General features: G+C 40.8%; 1 protein-coding gene and 1 long non-coding RNA gene across 7 annotated transcripts in view; one reads left to right on the forward strand and one right to left on the reverse strand.

Moving 5' to 3' along the window:
• Nucleotides 1-23,553, reverse strand: part of LOC310710040 — a 131,080-nt gene that overhangs the window by 91,026 nt on the left and 16,501 nt on the right. The gene's annotated exons all lie outside the window — the stretch shown is intronic.
• DNAJC6 (DnaJ heat shock protein family (Hsp40) member C6) overlaps nt 1-23,553 on the forward strand; it is a 54,373-nt gene that overhangs the window by 16,174 nt on the left and 14,646 nt on the right. For 3 of the 6 annotated variants that reach the window (XM_083510270.1, XM_083510267.1, XM_083510266.1), the window contains 10 exons: nt 11,278-11,428; nt 13,818-13,867; nt 14,001-14,149; nt 16,349-16,483; nt 17,463-17,596; nt 18,733-18,927; nt 19,609-19,726; nt 21,116-21,195; nt 22,732-22,925; nt 23,035-23,115. In XM_083510270.1, the coding sequence (XP_083366396.1) occupies nt 11,278-11,428; nt 13,818-13,867; nt 14,001-14,149; nt 16,349-16,483; nt 17,463-17,596; nt 18,733-18,927; nt 19,609-19,726; nt 21,116-21,195; nt 22,732-22,925; nt 23,035-23,115 (1,287 nt within the window). The remainder of the gene's footprint in view (nt 1-11,277; nt 11,429-13,817; nt 13,868-14,000; nt 14,150-16,348; nt 16,484-17,462; nt 17,597-18,732; nt 18,928-19,608; nt 19,727-21,115; nt 21,196-22,731; nt 22,926-23,034; nt 23,116-23,553) is intronic. The other 3 variants (XM_083510271.1, XM_083510268.1, XM_083510269.1) reach the window with 2 other exon arrangements.

Consider the following 23,553-nt stretch of genomic DNA (forward strand, 5'->3'; position numbering starts at 1 on the left):
AAAGGGAAGGAAGGCTTGTATGTAATTTTGCTGGAATGTTTTCTTCATGACCAGTGGAATTAGACTGGCATGCTGCATGAGTTGGGAAACTACCCCCACCCCTTGCTAAATCTTCCAATTGTATAGCCAGATGGCTCACAGGATTGGTAATGAGAAGCTATGCACTTCAGGGGTCCTGGTTCAGATTGGCCTGGATTGCTGAGAGTAGTTATTGATGGATTATCAGCTATGTACTGAAATGTGTGGATGGGTGTGTTCCTTCCTTCCTTCCTTTTTCTTTTCTTTTTTTTTAAAAAAAAGGTATTTCAATACTATTGATACCAGCTGTGTTTGCCAACAATTTTATCCATAGCTCTGTTTCATTTCTGATGCTAGCTTCCTTTTTCCTCCAGAGAACATCTTCTTGATGTATAAGCAGTTTCCACAAAGTGATGTGCTGCCAGTCCGTTTAAAAATATATTCTCATATCCAGTGAAGTGGAATCCCAAAGCACAACTGTTCGAGTGAGAATATGATAGTCTACAAGTACTTAGTCCCCATCCTTGAATTTATGTGGTGTGATTAACTTGGTTGATATAAAGAGGATCAGACTTGAGAACTGGTTTATTCACTGTCTCAGGGTTGGGGATAGAATTCCAGATGCTTTACATGATATAAGAGTAATACACATGATGAACCATATGACCTGAATTTGGGAGTCCAGTTTATAATACAATACTACTGAACTAATGGTTTATTTTAAAAAATAGACTCCATGTAGGTTTCAAAATGGTGGAAGAAGAACTAATGCTTCTTTTCAAAACTATCTGCCAGGATTACTCCTCTTCCCCCAATGAGCTGAGCAGATGTTAAATTGTAGCCTGTGCTGGCTAGGCCTGATGGGAGTTGTGACATGAAGTGCTTGGAGGACACCAGGCTGAGGAAGACTAGTACAGTCACACACAATGCGTTACCTCCACTTGGTAATTAGCAAAAGGCCGAATCCCAGTTTACATGCATCAGTTCGTTTTAAACAAACAGGTGTGTTTAGTGTTAGTGTGCACCCACAATGGAATAACTTTGATCTAAGAAACCCTTGTCTTGGTCTTGTAGAGGTAAGGAGTCTTTTTTCCTAATTGTTACTGATCAGAGAAGGATGTAAGGGGTAAAGCTTTGGTTTCTCTTGGAATAGAAGGAGAAATGAGGTCTGTGCAAACTCATAAATTGTGCTGGACTTTCCAGGTACAGTTCAACCCTCTTGACCCTTGCCCATCTTGGCTTCTTAAAGCTAACCATAGGAGATTAATAGGGTCCAGGGAGTGATTGGTGCTTCATTGGAATGGGTGAGGAACCATTTGTCTTGAAGTAGGCGGTGGTGTGTCCACTCTTTAAGAGAACCTCCTTAGACCTGGAATTCAGTGGCAAATATCCTCTTTTTGGAGAAGGTGCTTGAGAGGATCGTTGCAATTGAGCTTCAGACATGCTTGGAGGAAAATGAATGTCTGGATCCATTTCAGTCTAGCCTCAGGCCCATTCATGGCCCTAAACTGTCTTGATCACAGTGGTTGATAAATTTGTTAGAAGAGAGATGGAGGGGAGTGCAATCCTGTTTATTCTTCTTAGAGGCTTTTGATACCATTGACCATGGCATCCTTCTGGAGCAGCTCAATGAGGTGGTGTTTGAGGGCACTGTATTTCAGTGGTTCCACTCCTACCTCCAGGGTCATTTCTAGAAAGCATTTATGGAAGGCCACTGACACCATTGGAGTTCCCTGTGGTGTTCTATAGCAGTGTTCCCCAACCTTGGGCCTCCAGCTGTTTTTGGACTACAACTCCCATCATCCCTCGCTAGCAAGACCAGTGGTCAAGAATGATGGGAATTGTAGTCCAAAAACAGCTGGAGGCCCAAGGTTGGGGAACACTGTTCTATAGGATTCCAACTCGTCCCCCATGCTATTTAACACCTATATGAAGTCCCTGGGAACTGTCACCAGCAGTTTTGGAGTGAAGTGTTACTAATATGTGGGTAGCACTTCTTTCTCTCTGTTCCATATGAATCAAGAGAGGTGGCTGAGGTATGAACGCAATGATGTGGGCCAACAACTGGAAACTGAAGCCTGAAAGGACAAAGGTATTATGTGTTCCAAGTCTTGAGTTGAAGAGGTTCTGTACAGGATTGCAGTCCCCTGGAAGGATCAGGCTTGTCACTTGGGGATATTCCTCAACCCAGTGAAGTCACCTGAGGCCCAGGTAGCCTCTGTGGCCAGGAGTGCCTGTTTCCAGCTCCAGCTGGTTTGTCAGCTACACATTGTGGGTTTCACCTTGATCTGGTAACTTCCAGATTGGATTATTGCAGTGCTCTCTATGTTGGTGTGCCCTTGAAGTCAACTCAGAAACTTCAGCTGGTTCAAAATGCAGTGACCAGATTACTGGCTAGGGTTTTCCTTAGAACTCTTGTATAATCCCTATTTTAAAACAGCTGCACTAGTTACCATTTTGTTTCTGGGCCTAGTTCAAGGTGCTCACATTAGTGTTGAAAACCCTACATGACTTAGGCCAAAAATACCTGAAAGGCTTACTCCTTTCCTGTAGCATTCTAATATTGCCAGAGGATACCCTTTTGGTTGTTTCACCATCCGCAGAATCTCAACAGGTGACACCCTGGGAGAAGACATGCTCTGTGATAGCCTCTGAGTTTTGGAATTTCCTCCTCACAGAGATGTATCTGGCACCTTCACTATAAAGCAAGCTTACTCAAACTCGGCCCTCCATGTTTTGAGACTACAATTCCCATCATCCCTGACCACCGGTCCTGCTAGCTGGGGATCATGGGAGTTGTAGGCCAAAAAAAATCTGGAGCACCAAGTTTGAGGAAGCCTGCTATAAAGCTTTCAGTGAATGCTGGAGACATACATCTTTACTCTGACCTTTGACAACTGAGAAGCGTGTTTCCAGAAGACATCCTATTCCTGTGACTATAATTTGTTTTAACAAGTTTTATTACCGAATATCCAGATCTGAAAACAGATATATTCAACACTATTGAATCAACTCATTTAAAATGAGAGGAGGTGTAACTTACCCTTACTTTGTTGTTCTGTGTAGTCCAGTATTTGTATTTTATAAATTAATTAAATATTATTTAATTTATTTAAAAAATAATAAAGAATTTTAAATTATTGTAACCTGCCCTGGGACTTGCTGGTGAAGGCAGGTAATAAATGTAATAATGATGTTAATAATATAATCCTAGAAAACTTAAGAGAAACCATGCAAAAGTTGGCCTAATTTTTCATTAAGAGCATTTGCCACTGAAATTAAGTAAACAGTAAAGAGGAAAGCCACAGGGGGCAAAGTTTTCAAATACCGAATCTTCAGCTTTGAAATCTGATGCTTTTGGTTGAGGCCACAATCAGAACACCACAAATTAATTGGTGTTCCATGCATTAAGGAAGAGACACTCTCTTTCTTCCTCCACCCTAGTTCACTATTCTTCTGTGTTCTGCCCATGGGTAAACATATCTGTAAGGTATAATGTTTTTGAGTATTGCATGTATGTGTCTGTATTGACTTGGTGGAATTGTATTTCTGCAGATCTATAAGCTCTAAGCTTCCAAAGAATATAGGAATCAAGTGTGTTGGCGCTTTATAAATGCCACAAAGTAGTATCTACACACTGGGGTAAAATGAAAGGAAAAACTGAATATAGATTTGTCTAAAGAAATATAACATGTCCTATGAATTTGAGACAGGTAAAGAGATCTTAAAATTAAAATACATATATGCTTCCATTTTATTAGAATATGCTTAGGCTCATAATTCTATGGACCTCTGAGAATAGGCAATTTCAGGCCAGCCCTGGGAGAACCTCTGTGTCTCCTTGCTGGTTATATTTTTTGTCTTGTGCATTCTTGAGATGGCTGAGTTACGATGGAAAACATGACATAAATCTTTTAATACCTTTTTGTCCCAAGACCATAACATTCTAAATGTCAAATCCAAATACAGTTAATAATAACATAAGACCCCTTCTGGATCAGGCCAAAGGATTGTCTAGTCCAGCATCTTTTTTTCCAGCAGTGAAAAACCAGATGGCAATGGAAAGCCGACAACTGGGACATGAGGGCAATACCAACTCCCGATGCTTTAGCACATTGCCTCTGATCTTGGAGGTAGTCATTTTGGTTCTTTTAAAATTATCGGATAGATTTCTAGTACACTGTTTAGAGTGTTTATTTTCCTTAAATGGCTTACAAGAGATCAATAAACTACATTAAAATTCAAGGCTTGAATAAACAACTGAGAAAATTAAAATACAGTAGTAGATAAAATAGTCATCAGTAGTATGCGGCCATCATGGCTAGTAGGCTTTATCCTTTGTGAAATTGTTTAATCTAGGTTGGAGGCCATTACCACATTTTGTGACAGTGAATTTAATAATTTAACTACTTGCTGGAAGAAGTACTTCTCTGTCCTTAGTCTTCTGCCATTCAGCTTCTTTGAGTGACCCAGTTCTAGTTTTATTTAGAGAACAAAAAAATTTCTCTGTCCACTTTCTCTACAGACATAATTCTATACACCACTATATGCCTCCTCTTTTTGCCTCTCTACCAAGCTAAAAAGCCTTGTGAGGGCAATGATGCTGTCAGTACAGATTCTAACAGTGCCATCCCATATACTTCGGTTTGGAAGCAAGTTCCATAGAATTCAGTCAGACTTTCTCCCAGGGAAGTAGGTGTGATATTGCAGTTTTAATCATGGGTAACATATTACTAGAAAACATTGCCATTGAGAGGCAAACCTACCATGCTATGCATTGTATGAAACTGCAGCTGTTTTGAATTGGCATTTATTTAGTTTTTAAAGTGTGCAATACTAAGCAACAGGTCTAAGAACTGGGAGAGGGGGTTACCTTTTCTAGATGGGGTCACACTCACTCTGAAGGAACAGGTATGAAGCTTAGGAATGCTCTTGGGATCATCTTTGTCCATAGAAACTCAGGTGACCTCAATGGTGAAGAGTGCTTATCACCAGCTTTGGCTGGTACATCAACTATATCCTTTCCTGAACAGGGATAATTTGGCCACTATGTGTGCCTTCCCTCATGGCTGGTCTGGAGGCTGCAGCTGGTGCAGAATGCCACAACCCCAGTGGTGAGTGATGCCTCTCATCAAGCACATATCACACTAGGGCTAAAAGATATGTGCTGGCTGCCTTTAACCACTGAACCAGTTTTAAGGTTCTACTACTAACATATAAGGTCCTGAACAACTCCGGACTATGTTACATTTCCCCCTATGCAGTCTGGTAAGGGCATTAATATCACTTCTAATACATCATGGCTACATTTCTATGTGCATACAAAATACTATAACTGCAGCATGCGATGCATATGCAGGCCTAGCAGGACATAGATTAACCCAACTGCAGCCAGAAATTTCCAAACCCACTTCCTCTATGTAGCTTCCATTGTCTCAACCAAAGTGCCTCTGACTTAGCCTGCTGCAGATTCCTTTCTCTCCATGAAGAGCTTTGTTCCCTCTAGGTCAGTGTTTCCCAACCTTTTTTGGGCAAAGGCACACTTGTTTGAAGAAAAAAATCTCGCGGCACACCACCATTACAGCCCCGTGACGTCAGCGCGCAGCGTCACGCCGGGAGGGACGCACGAAAGTGAAAGTTTTCAATTTTTTCCCCTCCCCCTTGCCGGGAAACCTCCAAGCTTTGGGGGTGGGGGGGGAGGAGGCAGCGCAGCAAAGCGAGGGACTGAGGGACGGCGGCAGCTGAGGCGGCGGCGGCTGTTGTGGTGGTGGCGGCGATAGCGGGCGGAGGAGGGGGCGGCGGCGGGGCCGAGGTGGCCGGCGGCGGCGGGGGAGGCGGCGGCGGGTGGAGCAGGAGGGCGGCCGAGGCCGGTGAGGGAGTAGGGTTGCCCGGGGCTTGAGGAGCCGTCGCCGGGAGTTGCTGCTGCTGTTGTTGCTGCTGCTGCCTGGACATGCCGGCCTCCTCCTCGTCCGCTGTCTCGCGCTCCTCCCTTTTGCACGCGCTGCCCCGCCGCCGCCCCATTGGCTGGGTCCTGTCAGCTGATCTTCCTGTGTGTGTGTGTGTGAGGGGAGAATGGAGAGAGAAACCTCGGCACCACCACCGCGGAGCCGCCCCCGGCTCGACGCGGATCCTCGCCGCCGCCGCCTCTCACCGCCCGACTCGCCCGCCTCCCTCCCACGGCACACCAGCCAACCTCTCACGGCACACTAGTGTGCCGCGGAACACCGGTTGGGAAACACTGCTCTAGGTATCTTGTGTCTTTCCATCTCCCTTCCCTGCTTTTAGCAGAAAGGCAAGATGGGAACTCAGCCCAGAATGCAAAGAACTACTGAAAACCAGTTCTGTGAGCATCTACCAGATCCTTCAGCTGCTTAGTCTATACCTAATGATCAGTGGGTATTAAGGGACTTCTTAACATCAAAAAAGACCAACATACTACAATTATGTCCGCTTCAAATTTACTATATGCATACTGCATAGCGAGTATACTTTCAAAGTAATCAAACTGAATGCACCAGGATAATGAAAAGAGGCATGTTACATAAAACAGATAGCAATTTATGCATGAATATAAAAGCCATGTGGTGAATATTATACAGTTGTTTAAGCTGCTGCATTTGTTCTGCAATAGCTGGTGTGTGTGGATGCATTGTTCAATTGATCACTAGCAAAAATGCTTCTGACCCCAAACTGCTCCTGGGATAATATATTTTCCCTGCTCTCAAGATTTTGCATTGTAAGCTATTATCAATTCTTGCAAACCTTCATGCTTAAAAAAAAATACATGAGAATATCTTCATTTTTATTATTTTCATTCATTTAGTTATTCTAATTTTAAAACTGTCTATGGTGAGCTACTCTCTGAAATTTATAGGCATTGCATACCAGTTTTAGTACTTCTATGAATTTAATTATCTTCCTTTTTATGATAAAGGCACATGCATATTTCCAGTTTATTACTTCTAGCAATACATCTTCTGCAGGCCTTGCTAAAAATTCTAATAATTCAGTTGTAATAACTAGACAAATGAGAGTATGTAGAAGACTGTACAGTTCTTTACCATCAGCACCTGTCAGATTCTGAACAGGTAGGAAAAAACATTTCCACTGATTTCCATAAAGCAGTGCTGATGACCATAAGCAGATAATTTTGTTCTGCCATGGTGTGCTTTGTTTTTTTGGGTGCTGGTAGCAGTGATTTCAATATAATTGCTATATGAGGCCCTAGGGGCGGACACTGGCAATCTTTTGTAATGGTTGAAGAGCAACATTTTTGCCTGGCACCTAAAGCTATATAATGAAGGCACCAGCTGAGCCTCTCTGGGAAGAGCATTCCACAAATGAGGAGTCACTGCAGGAAAGGCCTGTTCTCTTGTTGCCACCCTCTGGGCCTCTCGTAGGGGAGGCACACAAAGAAGGGCCTCAAATGATGATAACAAGTTCTGGGTCAGTTCATATGGGGTGAAGTGGTCCTTGAAATATTGTGGTTCTGAGATGGTTCTGAGCTGTTTAAGGCTTATAGGTGAAAACCAGTGCTTTTAATTGGGCCCAGAAACTAACTGGCAGCCAATGCAGCTTGGCCAGGATTGGTGTAGTATGCTCAAAACCATCTTGCCCTGGTGAGCAACCTGGCTGTTGAATTCTGCACTCTAGCTGAAGTTTCTGAACTGTCTTCAAAGGCAGCCTGATGTATAACGTGTTGCAGTTATCTAGCCGAGAGTTTACCAGAGTACAGACAGCAGAAGTTATGCTATTCCTGTCCAGATAGGGGCACAGCTGGGCCACCAACTGAAGCTGATGGAAGGCACTCCACCTGAGTCTTAAGCAACAGCAATGGATCCAGGATTACCCCCAAGCTGTGTACCCACTCCTTCAGTGGGAGTTTAACACCATCAAGAACAGGCAACCTCCTATCCATCTGATCTATGGAAACACCCACTAACAGTGTCTCAGTCTCAATCATCTGGACTGAGCTTCAGTTTGTTGCCTCTCATCCAGCCCATTAGCAAGGCAAGACAAAAGTCCAGGAGACCCACTCCCATACCTGCAAATGTAAAGAAGAAGTAGAGCTGTGTGTCACCAGCAAACTGCTGACAGCATAATCCAAAACTCTGAACGTGGGAGGTTTTATGTACATGTTAAACAGCATGGGGGATAAAATCAAACCCCGAAGAACCCCACATTGAAGGCTCCATGGGGCCAAAGAGCACTCCCCAAGCAGCGTCCTTTGGAAATGATCACCCAAGTAGGAAAAGAACCATTGCAAAGCAGTGTTACCCACCCCTAACTTGGACAGCTGCTCCAGAAGGTTACCATGGTTGATAGTATCAAAAGCCACTGAGAGGTTGAGGAGAATTAATAGGGACACATTTCTGCTGCCTCTTTCCCAATGGTGGTTATCATACAGGGTGACCAAAGCAGTTTCTGTGCCAAAACCGGGCCTAAACCCCAATTGAAATGAATCTAGAAATGCAAAATATCACTTTAAATTTGCTTTCTGAAACTTCATAGCTGCAGGGTGGACTATGAGAACAAACATCCTCTATTTGATTGACAAAACTAGATTCATTTACAAAACACTGACCATTCAATTAGTCCAAAATACCTTCAGACCAGGAAACGTCAATGAAGATAAGACCTTTGGAGTTGGGTTTCTCATAGATTAATCTCAAGAGCTAGCAGTGATAAGCTGAAGTAAGCAAAGTATTCTTTGTTTTTCTAGCAGTTAACATCTCTTGTCTTTTTATATTTGCTTTTCAATAAGCCAAGAGATATCTCTGTATCAGTGAAAACAAAATAAGCCAAAACAATCTGTTAGACAATGTCTGGTCTGTCTTTCTCCTTTTTTAAAACAGAAGAGTCCATTTCATAAGCCTCTTTGTTTCTAAGAACTGAATAGCACCGCCAGATCGCTTGCACATCTTTTGCCATTGCATCATTAGTGCTTGTTTTTACACAGTTTTGCCCTTGACTGTGTTTCGTATTGTCGTTTAAATGACAGTTCTAAGCACAAATTTAATTGCTTTTTTGCTAGTGAGATAATACTTTGAAAAAGTAAATAAATAAAAGATTTTAGTCCACATAAAGCTTAAGTTACAAGCAGATAGAAATGTCAAGGTAATGAGAAAAGTTAAACATTCCGCCTCCCTTTTTCTATGGTAGGTGAAATCATGCAGGATTATAACTTATTCTGCCATCAAGGCTATTAGAATCAGAACAGTATTTATTATTATTGTGTTATCTAATTAAGGTCCGTAAACCATAGAAGAATAAAACAATGTACAAGGCAATTAAGACTTTCATAAAGGTGTAGATAAGGCTATTAACAGAGGCAGTTATCACAAGCAGCTGCATTTCATTAAAAAAAAATCCTTCCAATGAAATGTTAGCAACTGACTTAGGAAAGCATGCCTGTTACCAAATATCCTAGTCTTATTTCACAACCAAAGTAGCAGTTCTTTACCAAAAAGTTCAGAGTTAACTAGATTATAACTGGTGTACTACATAATTGTTTGTGGTCTCTGTTGAAAAAGTGGAAAGAAGAACCAATTGCACTAGCTATGCCCAAGAGGCTCTTTGGATCCCAGCTATATTCTTGGCTATGCATAAAGCACTTTCAAATCTGTAGATGCAATGCTAAGCACACAGAGTGTTATGGAGAGGTTGCCCTAGTATTTAGTAGAGCTTTACACTGTGCTGCCTGGTGCACAGCATTGTGGCCAGTATGTTAATTCCAAGGCAGGCTTTCCGCACCTTCTCTGTAAGCATTTGCAGGGGGAATCTGTGGACCCCGATGAAGAGGCTACTGCCCAGAAGCACAACAACAGTTAGCTTTTGGGTGCATGCAAGGAAGGTGTGGAAGAAGAACCTGCCTTGGAATAAATAGCACAAAGGTGGCCCAGTGGGGGACCGAGCACTCCATTAGGGCACCTACACATACTGCTGTGTACATCTACACCCATTTGCTCATTCTTAATTAGCAGCTGTGCTGTTACAAACACACCTTTGTTTTATTTAATTCTTTTGTGTTCATGTGTGCTCCAGTCCAAGGATCCACTGCCCATTCAACTCTGTGGATCTGTTTCCTCCTTTGGAGTGAATGGGAAAGCTGATGCAGTCATTCACTCAATATATGTGGTCTAGCTTCCACAAAACAAATTGCAGATTGACAAAATGGTTCGAAGAGAGCTGTGCAATGGGCTTTTAAGTAGGGGAACTTGCATAAGAAGAGTGAGAGATGTTAGAATGCTCTCTCTCTGCATGGATATCATTGCGTCTGCTATCAGAATTTATCACCGCTGAGTTTCAGATCATAAGAACCCAATGTCTGGATACATGTCAGAGTGTGAATTTCGCAATGTAATTCTGTTAAATTCTCTTTAAATGGGTAGTGTATTCAAATGCTGAAAATATCTGATGCCACAGGCTTAGACTGTCCAGGGAAAATAGACTGATAAACAGAAATTCTTTTGCATTTGTCAGAGTTGGGCATGGTTGATAGTATGCCTTTATTCCATATGACTTTTTTAAAAATCAAAAGTAACACAGCTACAGACCTAGAGCACCATTCTTTTAAATACCTTGCAACTTTACTTGAGACATGTGGCTCTGTATTTAGCAAGCCATGCATTAGTGATATAATGACTCAGATGGGCTTTGTCACATCAACACCTGCCTCTGAAAGCTGTCTCGGGTCCTGCAGTACATCCTGCTGAGCAGCAACCCAAAAACAGGCTTTCCTATCTGAAAAATGCTTCTTTCTGTGATACCCTGTTTCCTGTTGCTAGTCTCTCTCTGTTCCAGGTACATTCACCTCTGATTCTGTCCAGCCCACATGGAACAGAACAAAACAGTATAGTACAGTGTTTCTTGCAGAACTGGTGCTCCTCATATGTGCCTGGTTTTGTAGTGACCATGCAATGTCATTGGTAGCCTCTCTTTTTGCACCGTTTAATCTGATTTTTTGCTTTCCAGGGAAAATTCTATTAACCTCCCCCCCCCCCGCCGCTAAAACAAAAATTGTAACATTCTTTGGTTATGTTACTACCACAGTTAAATAACTCTGATGCATCCTGCTGTTTACCAGAGATTGAGACTAACTTGGTTGGCATTTACATCTCCATTTGCTTGTTTCTACTGGAAGCTGCATTGTTGCTGCTGATGTGTGCTAAGATCTGGTGCTTGTGGTGGTTGGTAAATCTCCAGCAAAGCAATGTGTGTGTGTGTGTGTTGTCTTATGTCTGGTTTTCTTCTTTTAAGGTGCCTCGTCTCCGGACATAGAGTCTAACTATGGGGGAGGCCTGTTAGACATGATGAAAGGAGGAGCAGGGAGACTGTTCAGCAACTTAAAGGATAACTTGAAGGACACTCTTAAAGACACTTCTACGAAAGTTATGCAATCTGTTGCAAGGTACTATGAAACAAAAGCCCTGGAGAGCTCACCTAGCAAAATAGTAAGCTTAGTAATTATTTCCCTGTCACAGGGAAATAATCAGATTTTAGTAGGCTTGGACAAAGGGATTATTTAGCACCCTGGTGAGATCTTAGGAGGGAAACAGAAAAGGTTGCTGTGAATTAAGCTGAATTCACTAAAGCAAAACGTGGAAGCCTGAAGTTTGAATAATATTATGATGGCCCTCAAGCCACTGTGGCAAACTCCAGGAAGCCCACAAGGAAGGCATGGAGCTACTAACTTGCCCTTTCTCTTGTTTCTCCAGCTGATACTCAGGAGCATACTTCTAGATATTAAACAGTTCCCTTTAGCCATCATAACTAATTAGCTATCAATAGCCTTATCCTCCATGAATTTGTCCAATCCTCCTTTTAGAAGCTGTCTTGTGGAAGTGAACCCCATAAATTAACTCTGTACTGAGTGACACTTTATTTCCGCTTGTTTGCTCTGAACTTACTGTCAGTCAAAACCACTAGTAGACCCTGAGTTATAGAAAGGAAGAAGAATTTCTCTCTATCCATAAATTATTCACTTTTTGGAAATGAATATCCTCAAAAAGGTTAGTGTAGAACTGAAAAGGGTTCAGAAAAGGGCAACCAAAATGATCAAGCGGATAGGAAAAAAACCCCCAGTGAGGAAAGGTTACAGCATTTGGGGCTTTTAAATTAGAGAAAAGGCAAGAAGAGGTGACATGACAAAAATTTATAAAAGTTTGCATGGTGTGGAGAAAGTATAGAGAAAGAAGCTTTTCAATGAAGCTAAATACTGGATGATTCTGGACAGACAAAAGAACATAATTTTTCACACAGTGCATAGTTAAACTATGGAATACACTCCCATGAGAAGCAGTGCTGGCTACCAATTTGGATGGCTATAAAAGAGGGTCAGAGAAGTTCATGGAAGCTAAGGCTATCAGTGGATGCTAACCCCAATGGCTATTATTCTGTCTTTGCTGTCGAATGCCATTTTACTGGAATCACTGTTGTCCTCAGGTCCTGTTCATGGACTTTCTATAGCCATCGGTTAGGCCACTGTGAGAACGGTGTTGGACTAGATGGGTCACTGGCCTGATCCAGCAGGCTCTTCTTGCATTCTTAACTTGGTCTAAAAGTGTGTGGAATTTGACAGAAAAGTAAGGGATTTGTCTGAAAGCTGAGATCTTCAGTATTCAAGCTGGTGGTAACCATGAACACAAATTCATGAGGCAGCTTCTTTACTAATGTTCAAAGTAACCCCTGCAGCCACCATTTTCTTGCTCTAAGAGGCCCTTCTGTCATTATGCTCTTTGTGTCAAATGTACTGAAACAGTAAAGGAACATTTAATATTAGTTGAGTAGACACCATAGGTGGTAGCCAACAAAGTAGTTCCCTTAGTGCAAGAATTTCTGTTTGCACAATGGAACTTGCCCTCCCTAAATTTACTCCAGAGGTTTTGGGGAAAACCCAGAACAGATTTAGGGAGCATGAATGAAAAGAAGAGGGAGGGGAAGTTTTCTTGGCTGCCCAGGGATCCTTGTCCTAACAGAACTACATTATTGGATACTATCTATTGAATTATTTAGCTGCCATTATATGCAGTTGTCTACAAATAAAGACTCAGGATGAGCTTTGTAGACTTCTTTTTTTAACTACCTAATTTCTAATACTACAAAATAGTTTGAGATTTTAGATATTTCCAATAGAGTCGTGAGAGTGAAAGGCAATGAATCCCAATTCAGGGATGAAGCAACTGTGGCCATCCCAGAGGTTGGGCTACAACTTCCATCATCCCTGACTATTGTACTTCCTGGTGGGTGTTTATGGGAGAAGGAGTCCAGCAACATCTGAGGCCACAGGTTTCCCATCCCTCATATACTTTATTGTTACCTTAAAGAGAGCGAGAGAGCGAGAGCAAGAGAGAAAGCTCATGGGAACTATTTCTTAAAGCACCTTAGGTTCCAGGACAGAAGAAAAGGAGGGGTATACATATAAAAATATATTTTTGGTTCATCATCTCTTAACGCATTCTGGTGCAGGGCCAGTTTAAAATCAATAGCTAATTGACATGAAATATCTACATAATTGCACGAGAGAGAGAGAGATTCCGCTGCATAGTCAGAAGTGAAGTAATATGAATCCAGCAATCGGAGAGGAACCACAGGGGCATAGTGCATCCCCAAAATATGGGGAAATGCTGTGCATTACAGGATGCTGCAGTTGTCTCTGTGCTGAGCAAATATGATTATTACTTTACAGACACAGGGAAGACTTGTGCATAGGCCTTAATGGGACATGGAACATCTATAAAAATTCAGTTGATTTTGGTGTGTGTATTAACCAGCATTTATTTTCCTGTCTTTTAAAATAGCTACACCAAGGGAGAACTAGATATTTCTTACATTACCTCAAGAATTATTGGTAAGTGTGTGAGTTACTTCAAACAATGAAGCAGTGCTCCATGTAGCAATGCAGCCATGTTAGACTTGTTAATTGTCAATCTTGTACCTTTTCTGGTTTAGAATGTAAACTTACATTTTTCATGTCTTGATAGTGATGTCATTTCCTGGTGAAGGAGTTGAACTAGGATTTAGGAATCATATTGATGATGTACGGACGTTCTTGGATACAAGACATCCTGACCACTATACAGTTTTCAATTTGTCACCGAAGTCTTACCGTATTACAAGGTTTCATAATAGAGTAAGTGACTTCTGCTGGTACTGTGATTTGACCCAGACTATCACAGGGTGTTAGCTCTGTTTGTAATATTAGGCATGTTATCTTTACGACCTTCTGCATGCAAAACAGGTGCTCTACTGGTGAGCTACATCCACTCAACTTCGCAAGGAAAAAAAGAGATGCCTAAATTAAAGCCTCTCAGTGGAGGTTCAGATGGGTACTTCATTGCCTGCTTTTAACCAATATCATAAGACCATGTTGTTCTGATGGACTTACATTTTTGGATGGAGCCTGTACTAAGTTTTTGTTTGTTATTTGCTGATATTTATATGGTGCTGTGTTACTGATATTTGGTTAGTTTGTGTATTGTTAGGACAGTTTTTGTTAGGATGTTATATGCTTCCATTAAAAAATCCCCTTGGAAATAACATGGAAATTGCTTTACTTGTGCTGTATTCTACTATAATCCACTATAGTTCTGGAAGTAGCTTTTACATCAAGCTGCTTTTATATAATATGGAAATTAGATTTTAGGGAAGTGTCATGAAAATGGAATAAACTGTCATGTGAATGCAGCTTTTGAGTCTTAAAGAACAATGGCAGGGCCTTGCCCCAAGCTGGATAAATACACTTACTGGAAACAAATACCGCTGAGACTTATAAGGTGTACTACCACAGAAGAATGTGGGTGCATGCAAGCTGAAATTTTGTAATACATTGTGGACAAAATGCTAGGGACTGGTGTATACTTGATACAAAGAGCACTTATTAGTCAAGCATGCAGAAAAAGTAATGCATATTTCAGAAGAGCTACTTTAATTATTATTTAAATTATTTAATTATTATTAATATTATTTAAAATAGTTTTAGGCAGTTTTTCTGGGCAAATGCCCCTCCAGTGTATCTTCTTCACTGTTCATTATTCTGTTTGTGGTGTTATCTAAATTCGCACAGACAGTTCTTTTGCTGCAGTGCTAAAGAATGGCAGGCACTTATATTGTTGTGCCTCAATAATAAAAGAAAGTTCTTGTTCATGGAAACTCATGTATTAGCTTAAGCTGCCTTAATCTTGTGGCTTTCAGTGAGATGTAAGCAGCCCAGTTGTACACAGAATTGCAGCCATTGTCCTTAGTTGCCACAGGTCTCTTTGCAATTATATCAATTTTATTTGGTTAGCTGACCTCTCTCTCTTTATTAAATATACTGTAATTTTCAAAGTAGTATGATCATTTTTTTTAAAAAAAGCCATGCCTGAAAATTTTGTTTTAATTCCTGAATTCTGTAATAAATTGTTACTGTTAACTGGGTAGCTGCTGAATTATTGTGTGCTATGCAAGCACAGACTGTTTTTACAGTACTCAAAACACCAGGGCTGCATGCATATACACCATACATTTAAAGTACAGTATTATTATTATTATTATTATTATTATTATTATTATTATTATTAATATTGTTGTTGTTTCAACAAGTTATATACAGTTTAATTTACAATAATCTCTAAGTGGTGTGCAGAAGATTAAATAAAACAAAATTAAAAAAACTATTTAAAAAAACTTCAACTAAAATGCCTGCTGGAATAATAAAAGAAGTCTTCAGTGGATGCCTGACCTAAACTGCAAATTTGAAACAAAATTTGACCCACAACACTGAATGCACAGCTCCTAAGAGATATGAGCTGTGCACCCAAGCCTTGGGGGACCATTAACAGTGACTCCTCTGAAGACCTCAGTGATTAGGCAGGAACTTAAGGTATCAGTCAATCCCTAAGGTATCCAAGGTCTGAGGGCCTTGTAAATCAGTATAGGAACTTCCACAACTTCTTCCAAATTATTCTGGGAACTGTTGTTTGTTTAGGGCAGGCATAGGCAAACTCAGCCCTCCAGATGTTTTGGGACTACAATTCCCATCATTCCTAGCTAACAGGACCAGTGGTCAGGGATGATGGGAGTTGTAGTCCCAAAACATCTGGAGGTCCAAGTTTGCCTATGCCTGGTTTAGGGTGCTGGGAATTTTAGCTGTGAGGGGTAAACTACAGAAAAGACTTGAATCTTTTCTTTCCAAATCATGAATTTTTATGTTTGCTAAGCAACCCTTTGTTAAATGTTTGAGAAATGTGCTTAAAGGGACAGCTTGTCCATTAAAATGAATGGAGCAGATGACCTAACATGTTACTATGAAATTTCAAATTAACCTTTCCTTACTTTGTGACTTCTTTAGGTATCTGAATGTAGCTGGCCAATTAGACAAGCACCAAGTCTCCATAACCTCTATGCTGTATGTAAGAACATGCATAACTGGTTGCAGCAGAATCCCAAAAATGTTTGTGTCATCCACTGTATGGTAAGTCAGGCAGTAAGTAACCACTTTTCAAGAAAAGTCTGATCACAAAACAGCTTGTTTATAGAGGAACTGAGAAACTGCTGACTCATTTTTAAAAGCTCATGGTGGTGTACAATAAAGTGTGTATAGTGGTATCCAATTAAGTCATTTGTTGTCAGCGAAATTATTTGATTGTGGTGCCCTAAATATTTTGTAGTTCTTCTCTCAACCTTCTTGGAGCAGATTTGGGGAGGGTGCACAAAGTGAGATAAGAGGGTGGGGGGGGAGTTGTGCAACTGTAAATCCTTGCGCTGACAGGACCTGTTGGTTGGATTCTGCCTGCATATATTTATTTTTAAAGATCAATTAATTATGGATAACTTTTTAGTAAGCCTAATTGATTAAAAGTCACAGTCTTACTAATATGCTTGATGCTGTACCCCAACAACAAAGACAAAAAGAGAAATAAAAAGGAATATCAATTCCAGCCTGTCAGGGACACAGAAGTACCTTTCTGAGTAAATCTCAGCTGAACAGAAGGCTGATTCATGGGTTACTGAGCCAGTGTGGAGATAAATAAAAACTGTTTCATTGTGGCATTGCTACAATGTTGACAAGCTTTTTGCCACATCTGCCTACTCAATTGCATGGAGAGTCTCCACACTAGAGCCACTACTGTAGTTGCTAGGGAAATGCAGTGCTGGTATGGAGGCTGGAAGATGCAGGAAGAGGTTTTGCTGATGGTTTAATAGAAACAGTTTTTCATAGACTCTGTATCGATCCTCAGAATTAATTGTGTGGATGTCACTGGCTTTTGAGTTGTATCTATACAGTGGTTTGGGGGCATTAATGGTATTTGCATTCAATTGCTACTGTATGAATTTAGTATTAAAGCCAGGAAACTTCTACCTTGAGAGAACCTTGATCAAATAATGTTGTATGCATTACATAGAAACCGGCAAACCTTCCCCTCTAATTAGCCTGATAGATGCTCTTGTGTTTTATTTGACAGGATGGTCGTGTAGCATCAGCAGTCCTGGTCAGTGCAATGTTCTGTTTCTGTCATCTCTTCTCTAATCCAATTCCTGCCATTCAGTTGTTAAATTCAAAGAGACCTGGAATAGTACTCTGGCCATCCCACAGAAGGTAAGTTTTCCCGACGGACCAAATGTCTAAACTCATGAAATGTGACTTTCTGTTTCTTTATTTCTTGGAGTCAGATTTTATTCAGTTCCACCCTTCCTGTCTGTTTAAAGCTATGTATCTGCACTGAAATCAGTGGGAATTCATTTTAGCTAGTCACTGACTGGTTGAAGGCAGATTGGCAACAGTTCAGCAAAACAAATGCTTTCAGCTAGGGCTTCCCACTGGGTTCCTAAGGCTGCATTCCAAAACACAAGTATTCCTAAATTGCTTTGGTCCTGTATAAATTAGACTGTTCCAGTATAAGTGGGAATAATAACTTTTAGTCATTAGTAATCTGAAGCCCTCGGTTTTTGACAATCACAAGAGCATCAAGACTTTAAAATGTGGTATCCCTACCACAAATGAGGAGCTGTAATCCAGCAGCATTTGGAGGGCCACAGGCTCCTGACCCCTATTCTGAACTTTAAGGGAATATTAACTTAGGACCTGTTTTTACACTCAATTGGTAGTAGTCCTGTTGTCAGGGGAGAGAAGAGCCAAATCCTTTTGCAACTTTCAAGCAGAACTGCAACCAGGGATTGCATCTGTAAGATGCTTATGTTATATTTGCTTTCTCCTCATGGGATTTTTGCCCCTGAGATCTCTAATCTTATATTTTAAAATTAGAGATAGCATTCCTGTTCCTTGACAGCAGGATTTCTACTATTGAAGATACTAGATTCTGCAACTTGAGAAACCCCAAATACTTTTATAGAGCTAAAAGATGCAATTATTATTATTATTATTATTATTATTATTATTATTATTATTATACCCTGCCTATCTGGCTGGGTTTCCCCAGTCACCCTAGGCGGCTTACATCATATCAAAAAACATAATAAAAACATCAAGCATTAAAAACCTCCTGATACAGAGATGCCTTCAGATGTCTTCTAAAAGTTGTGTAATTCTTTACCTCCTTGACATCTGAAGGGAGGGTATTCCACAGGGAGAGTGCCACTACCAAGAGGGCCCTCTTTCTGGTTCCCTGCAACTTCACTTCTCCCAGTTAGGGAACCAGCAGAAGACCCTCGGAAGAGGACCTCAGCACAGCAGTAATATGAATGGGCCCCTCTAAATTATTTTTCTCATTGCAGGTATGTAGGATATATTTGTGATCTAATAGCAGACAAACCTATTCAACCTCACTGCAAGCCTCTAACTATCAAATCAGTCCTCTTCAGTCCAGTGCCCTGTTTCAACAAGCAGAGAACTGGCTGCCGGCCTTTCTGTGACATTCTTATTGGAGAAACCAGAATCTTCACGACCTCCCAAGAGTATGAAAGAATGAAGTGAGTGCCACTGTGTTTACTTAGAATACTTCTGCACCCATATATACAAAGCAGGGGAAGGAGCTATCTAGAGCACACAAGCTACTTATGCCCCCAGGCACCAGTAAACATGCTGGTTGCATCCCCTGGTTGATACGTGATAAACACCAGTCTGAAATATAGGTATGGGTATCTGCTTGGGCCTGTGTCAATACAGCTGCGGCTATTTGGATGGGAACCAGGATTTCCCAATGCATATGTGTGTAGGGGCATCCTATCTTCACACTGACTCTTATCACACATGAACTGGGAAGCGCTGCCACCATACATGTTGGCCATGTTCTGGATGGGCCCTTCACACATTGGGCACCTACAGATACATCATGCTTAAATAGGGATAATGTTTTGCCCCTGAAGTTTTGATTTTTGTACTATGGGCTGTTTCAAATTTTGTGCATTTTCTGCATATAGTACATTGGTGGATGTTGGCATAGGCTGTAGTTTGTGCTGTGAAAGAGAAGGAAGGTAAACAAACCAGCCAAACCAAGACTTCCTTCTTGTTAACTGGCCCAGCCTACTCTTTCTACTGGGTAGAGTGGTATAGTACTTGGGTGTGGGGTAAGGTCACTGTGAATTTTGTTTTGACAGTTCTGATTAATATTACAAGAGTTATAAACTAAAAGTTATTTTACTTTTCTTTAGGGAATTCCGTATTCAAGAAGGAAAAGTTGTAATTCCGTTAGGAGTCACTGTCCATGGCGACGTAGTGGTTTCTGTCTACCATATGCGATCAACCATTGGGGGACGACTTCAAGCTAAAGTATGACTTGATGCATTTGTTGAATGTAAAGCTAAACAAGTGGGGGTGGTTAGACAACTCCAGATTCTTTAATACTGTGGTGAGGTAACAGTGGGGTGTCAAAATCTAAAGACACAATGAGAAGATCAAAAGCAGCTGCTGAAGTCAAATCTCAAAAGGGAAGAGACAGCTGAAAAAGAGAAGAGTTTCCTGATATTTTTCAAGACATTCACTTTATCAAGAGAATTTTATTCCAATACTTGGGGGGGGGGGAATGCTTGGTATTGCTTTTCTTTCAGCTCATCTAAGTAGACCAAAAAGAAAACAGATGTTCCCTTTTCTGCAGTACACCCATTTAAAAAAAAACCTGGGAGATATGGAAGCAAAATAAGAACGAGGCAGTGATGCTACTTATTGAAAGATGTTTGGTAGTTTGTCTAATAATATTGCTGAACAAGTATTGATGTCACTTTAGACTACAGTCCAGTTCAGAAACTTATGGGGAAACTTGAACGGTCTTCACAAAGTAATATCCCTCTATGTGGTGACAACAACGCACAAATTCTTATTATGCATAGTCCATTCCCTTTCCAAAAGGGGTGGACAGATCATGCAGAACTAAGTCAGAATTTATGTTATTACTGATAACATAAAAGTGATAATAATTCTATATTGTACAGAATAATTCTATACCATGAGCAGTATGTTTCATTCATGTCTGGATTCTGCTTAGTCACATGAATATTAGGAGGGAGTGCCATCATGTTTTATGACTCAGATATCATTACATTTTATGTACTCATGGTAAGCAGGGCAAATGGGCTTCTGTTTCTCCCCCCACTGTAAGAATTGAATGCAATAGAAAGATACATATTTCCTAACCCTGATCCAAAAGTATGTCTTCATCAATGAAATATTTTCACACTTTGTTATAATGAAGGATTTGAATTTGCAAAATAACTGTTAAAGCCTGCTACAGTCTAATTTACTAATACAGTGGTGCCTCGCAAGACGAAAAGAATCTGTTCTGTGATTCTCTTCGTCTAGCGGTTTTTTCGTCTTGCGAAGCAAGCCCATTGACTGATTAGCGGATTAGCGCTATTAGCGGCTTTTAACGGCTTATCTGCTGATCGGATCAGCTGATAAGCGGCTTAGCGGCTTAGAAAAAGGGGTGGGGAAAGGAAAAAACCCGCAGGAACTCGCAAGACATTGTCGTCTTGAGAAGCAAGCCCATAGGAGATTCGTTTTGCAAAGCACCTCCAAAACGGAAAACTCTTTCGTCTAGCGAGTTTTCCGTCTTGCGAGGCATTCGTCTTGCGGGGCACCACTGTACCTGCATACTATACACCAAATATTTTATTTTTGTGAGGGGGGTTGATTTTAAAATTGTGTTTTAATGTTTGCTTTTAGATGACGAACACACAAATATTCCAGATTCAGTTTCACACTGGATTTATAGCCCTGGGAACAACGGTATTAAAATTCAATAAGTAAGTATCTCATGACTAGAAATGATGCTGTGTTCTGAGTAGTTAGCTGCATATGGATTATTGCAGCAACACCCATAAGTGTTGGTATGCAATCAAGCAACACCTATTTCAATAGAAATCTCAGGAGTTTGAGTAAATGAAGCATGTAGTTCCCTATTTATCTTAATATAATTCATTGCAAAAGCAATGCATGCTTTTAAAACCTCGTTAGCGAAGGTTGTAGATACTAGACCGGGCATTCTCCTGCTTCATCCCATGATTTCAGGCACATTAGAGTTTTGTTTCAAGCAGAAGGCCTGCATAAGCCCAGAAACAAAATCCACAGAGAAGCCTGTATACTTAACTGGTTGTCATAGATCTACCTCATAATGCAACAAGATTATGCTCCTTAATTAAGGAATATTCTAAAATAAACTAGAGAAGTCTTGCCTTCTAGACACTGTAATTTTGCTAGTGAGTAAGGTGTTCTGTTCCCTGGCATGAAAATGTTCCACTTCTCCTAGTAGCAAAATAGGATGTGTTTGAAGTTAAGGCTGAGATTAAAACTCATATGTGAAAATTCTTAACTTTCTCTCCATAGTACTTAATTGTAAAGCCCAAGGGACCATTATGCTCTAAATGTATCCCTCTGCTCCAGGGCAGGACCATCCATACAAGTCATGTAGATCATGACTTGAATGTTTAAAACACAAGTGGTCAGCAAGACTAAGCAAGGTACATTCCTACAGGTGTCTGTAAAGTAGGCAGGTTAAATTAGCATCCTGTGAACCAGCCCCTGCATGTGAGAGCCATAGCAGATAGCTGCTCTCATCTTTGCAAAGCCACCAGAGCAGCTAATGCCAGTTCTTTCAGCCACGGCTCTCTTGTTTTGCCTGCTTCCTGAAGAAGCCAACCACTGTTATGATGAGCAAGGAGATAAACACTGGTAGCATCAGTAGTATGCCTGCTAAATGGGCTAGAACATGGATGGCTGTGGCAACAGCAAGAACTTAATCTGCTACATCTAGCCCAAGGCTTCTATACATGTTAGAGCTGGTTCAAGATTTCTGAAGTAGCAGAAAGGAGCCCTTTAATACAACTCTGCTCACTGAGGCACAACATGTTTTCAACTGAAATAGCTTTTTATCAGGGAGAAAGTTAAATGTGAATCAACTTTCATTTTGCATGCTCTAAAATAAAAGGTAGGTGTCCTGTCGCTGCGGATCACTATTAAATACTCCTTGAACCCATTTGGACTAGAATTACAAATCCAAACTATCCTCTTCATCTGCAATCAGAAATTTCTTCTGAGATTTTAAATACTTCAGATTGAGAGCACAAAGTAAAAAAAACCCACTAAGGTAATAATTTGTCATTGCTCCTGTCCACTAGGATGTCACACTCTGTAAAACTTACTTTACATATATAGAATGCGACATATTTCAGCCATATCAAGTACTTCTTTGTGCTCATCCTATGCAGGCTCAATATTTGATTTTAACATGATATCTTCAAACTGTTTTATTTTAATTTGAAGAACTTTCTGTCAATGTTTAGACCTGAATTGGATGCATGCGACTCGTCAGACAAGTACCCCCCGCTGTTCCATGTCATGTTGGAGATAGAAATAGATTCTGCTGATAGACCGACTGATCTAACACCTCCATGGGAAAACTTCACAACAAAAGATATCAATCCCAGCATTCTTTTCTCATCGCACCAGGAACACCAGGACACCCTCGCCTTGGCAGGTAAAAGCTCTACAGTTTTAGTGCTGCAGTTTTGACTTTAATGAAAATGCCAAAGTTGGCCATTTATTCCACACATTTTTGGTATGCCTTGACACTTTGTACATTATAGGTAGAGGTCCTGTAGATGCGCCACAAGATAACCTGAAGAATGTGGGGCAGGGTGCATTCTTGACATCTCTCAGCTGGCAAGGTATGGGTAACATATCTTTTCAGAACTCATAATTCACATACTAGTTTTCTTCTATCCCTTATCTCATTTCTTGTCCCCAAGGAGCTCGGGAATGCTGTGTTTACATGGCCCCATGGCAAAGCATAAGCATTTTCTTGACTCGTAGGAAAGAACTGGACAGCATATAGACATGCATAGTATTCATGGGCTCATCACACTTCACAGAGCTTCTGGCCAAGTTCTCATGACAGGCTTATTTTGCGCTCATCATTGCAGTTGACTGTAATAATGCCCCTTGGAAAATCAATGTGCTGTCAGCACTGTGCGTTTCCAATTTTGTGTTGTCCATTGTGTGTACTTCGGTTAAGTGTAAACGTTGCTATTGCTGATAGTGTTTACTTCCACATGTGGGGTGTGTGTGTGTGTGTGTGTGTGTGTGTGTGTGTGTGAGAGAGAGAG

This window comes from Podarcis liolepis (assembly GCF_965112155.1).
Source record: "Podarcis liolepis genome assembly, chromosome: 6".
Taxonomy (NCBI): Eukaryota; Metazoa; Chordata; class Lepidosauria; order Squamata; family Lacertidae; genus Podarcis; species Podarcis liolepis.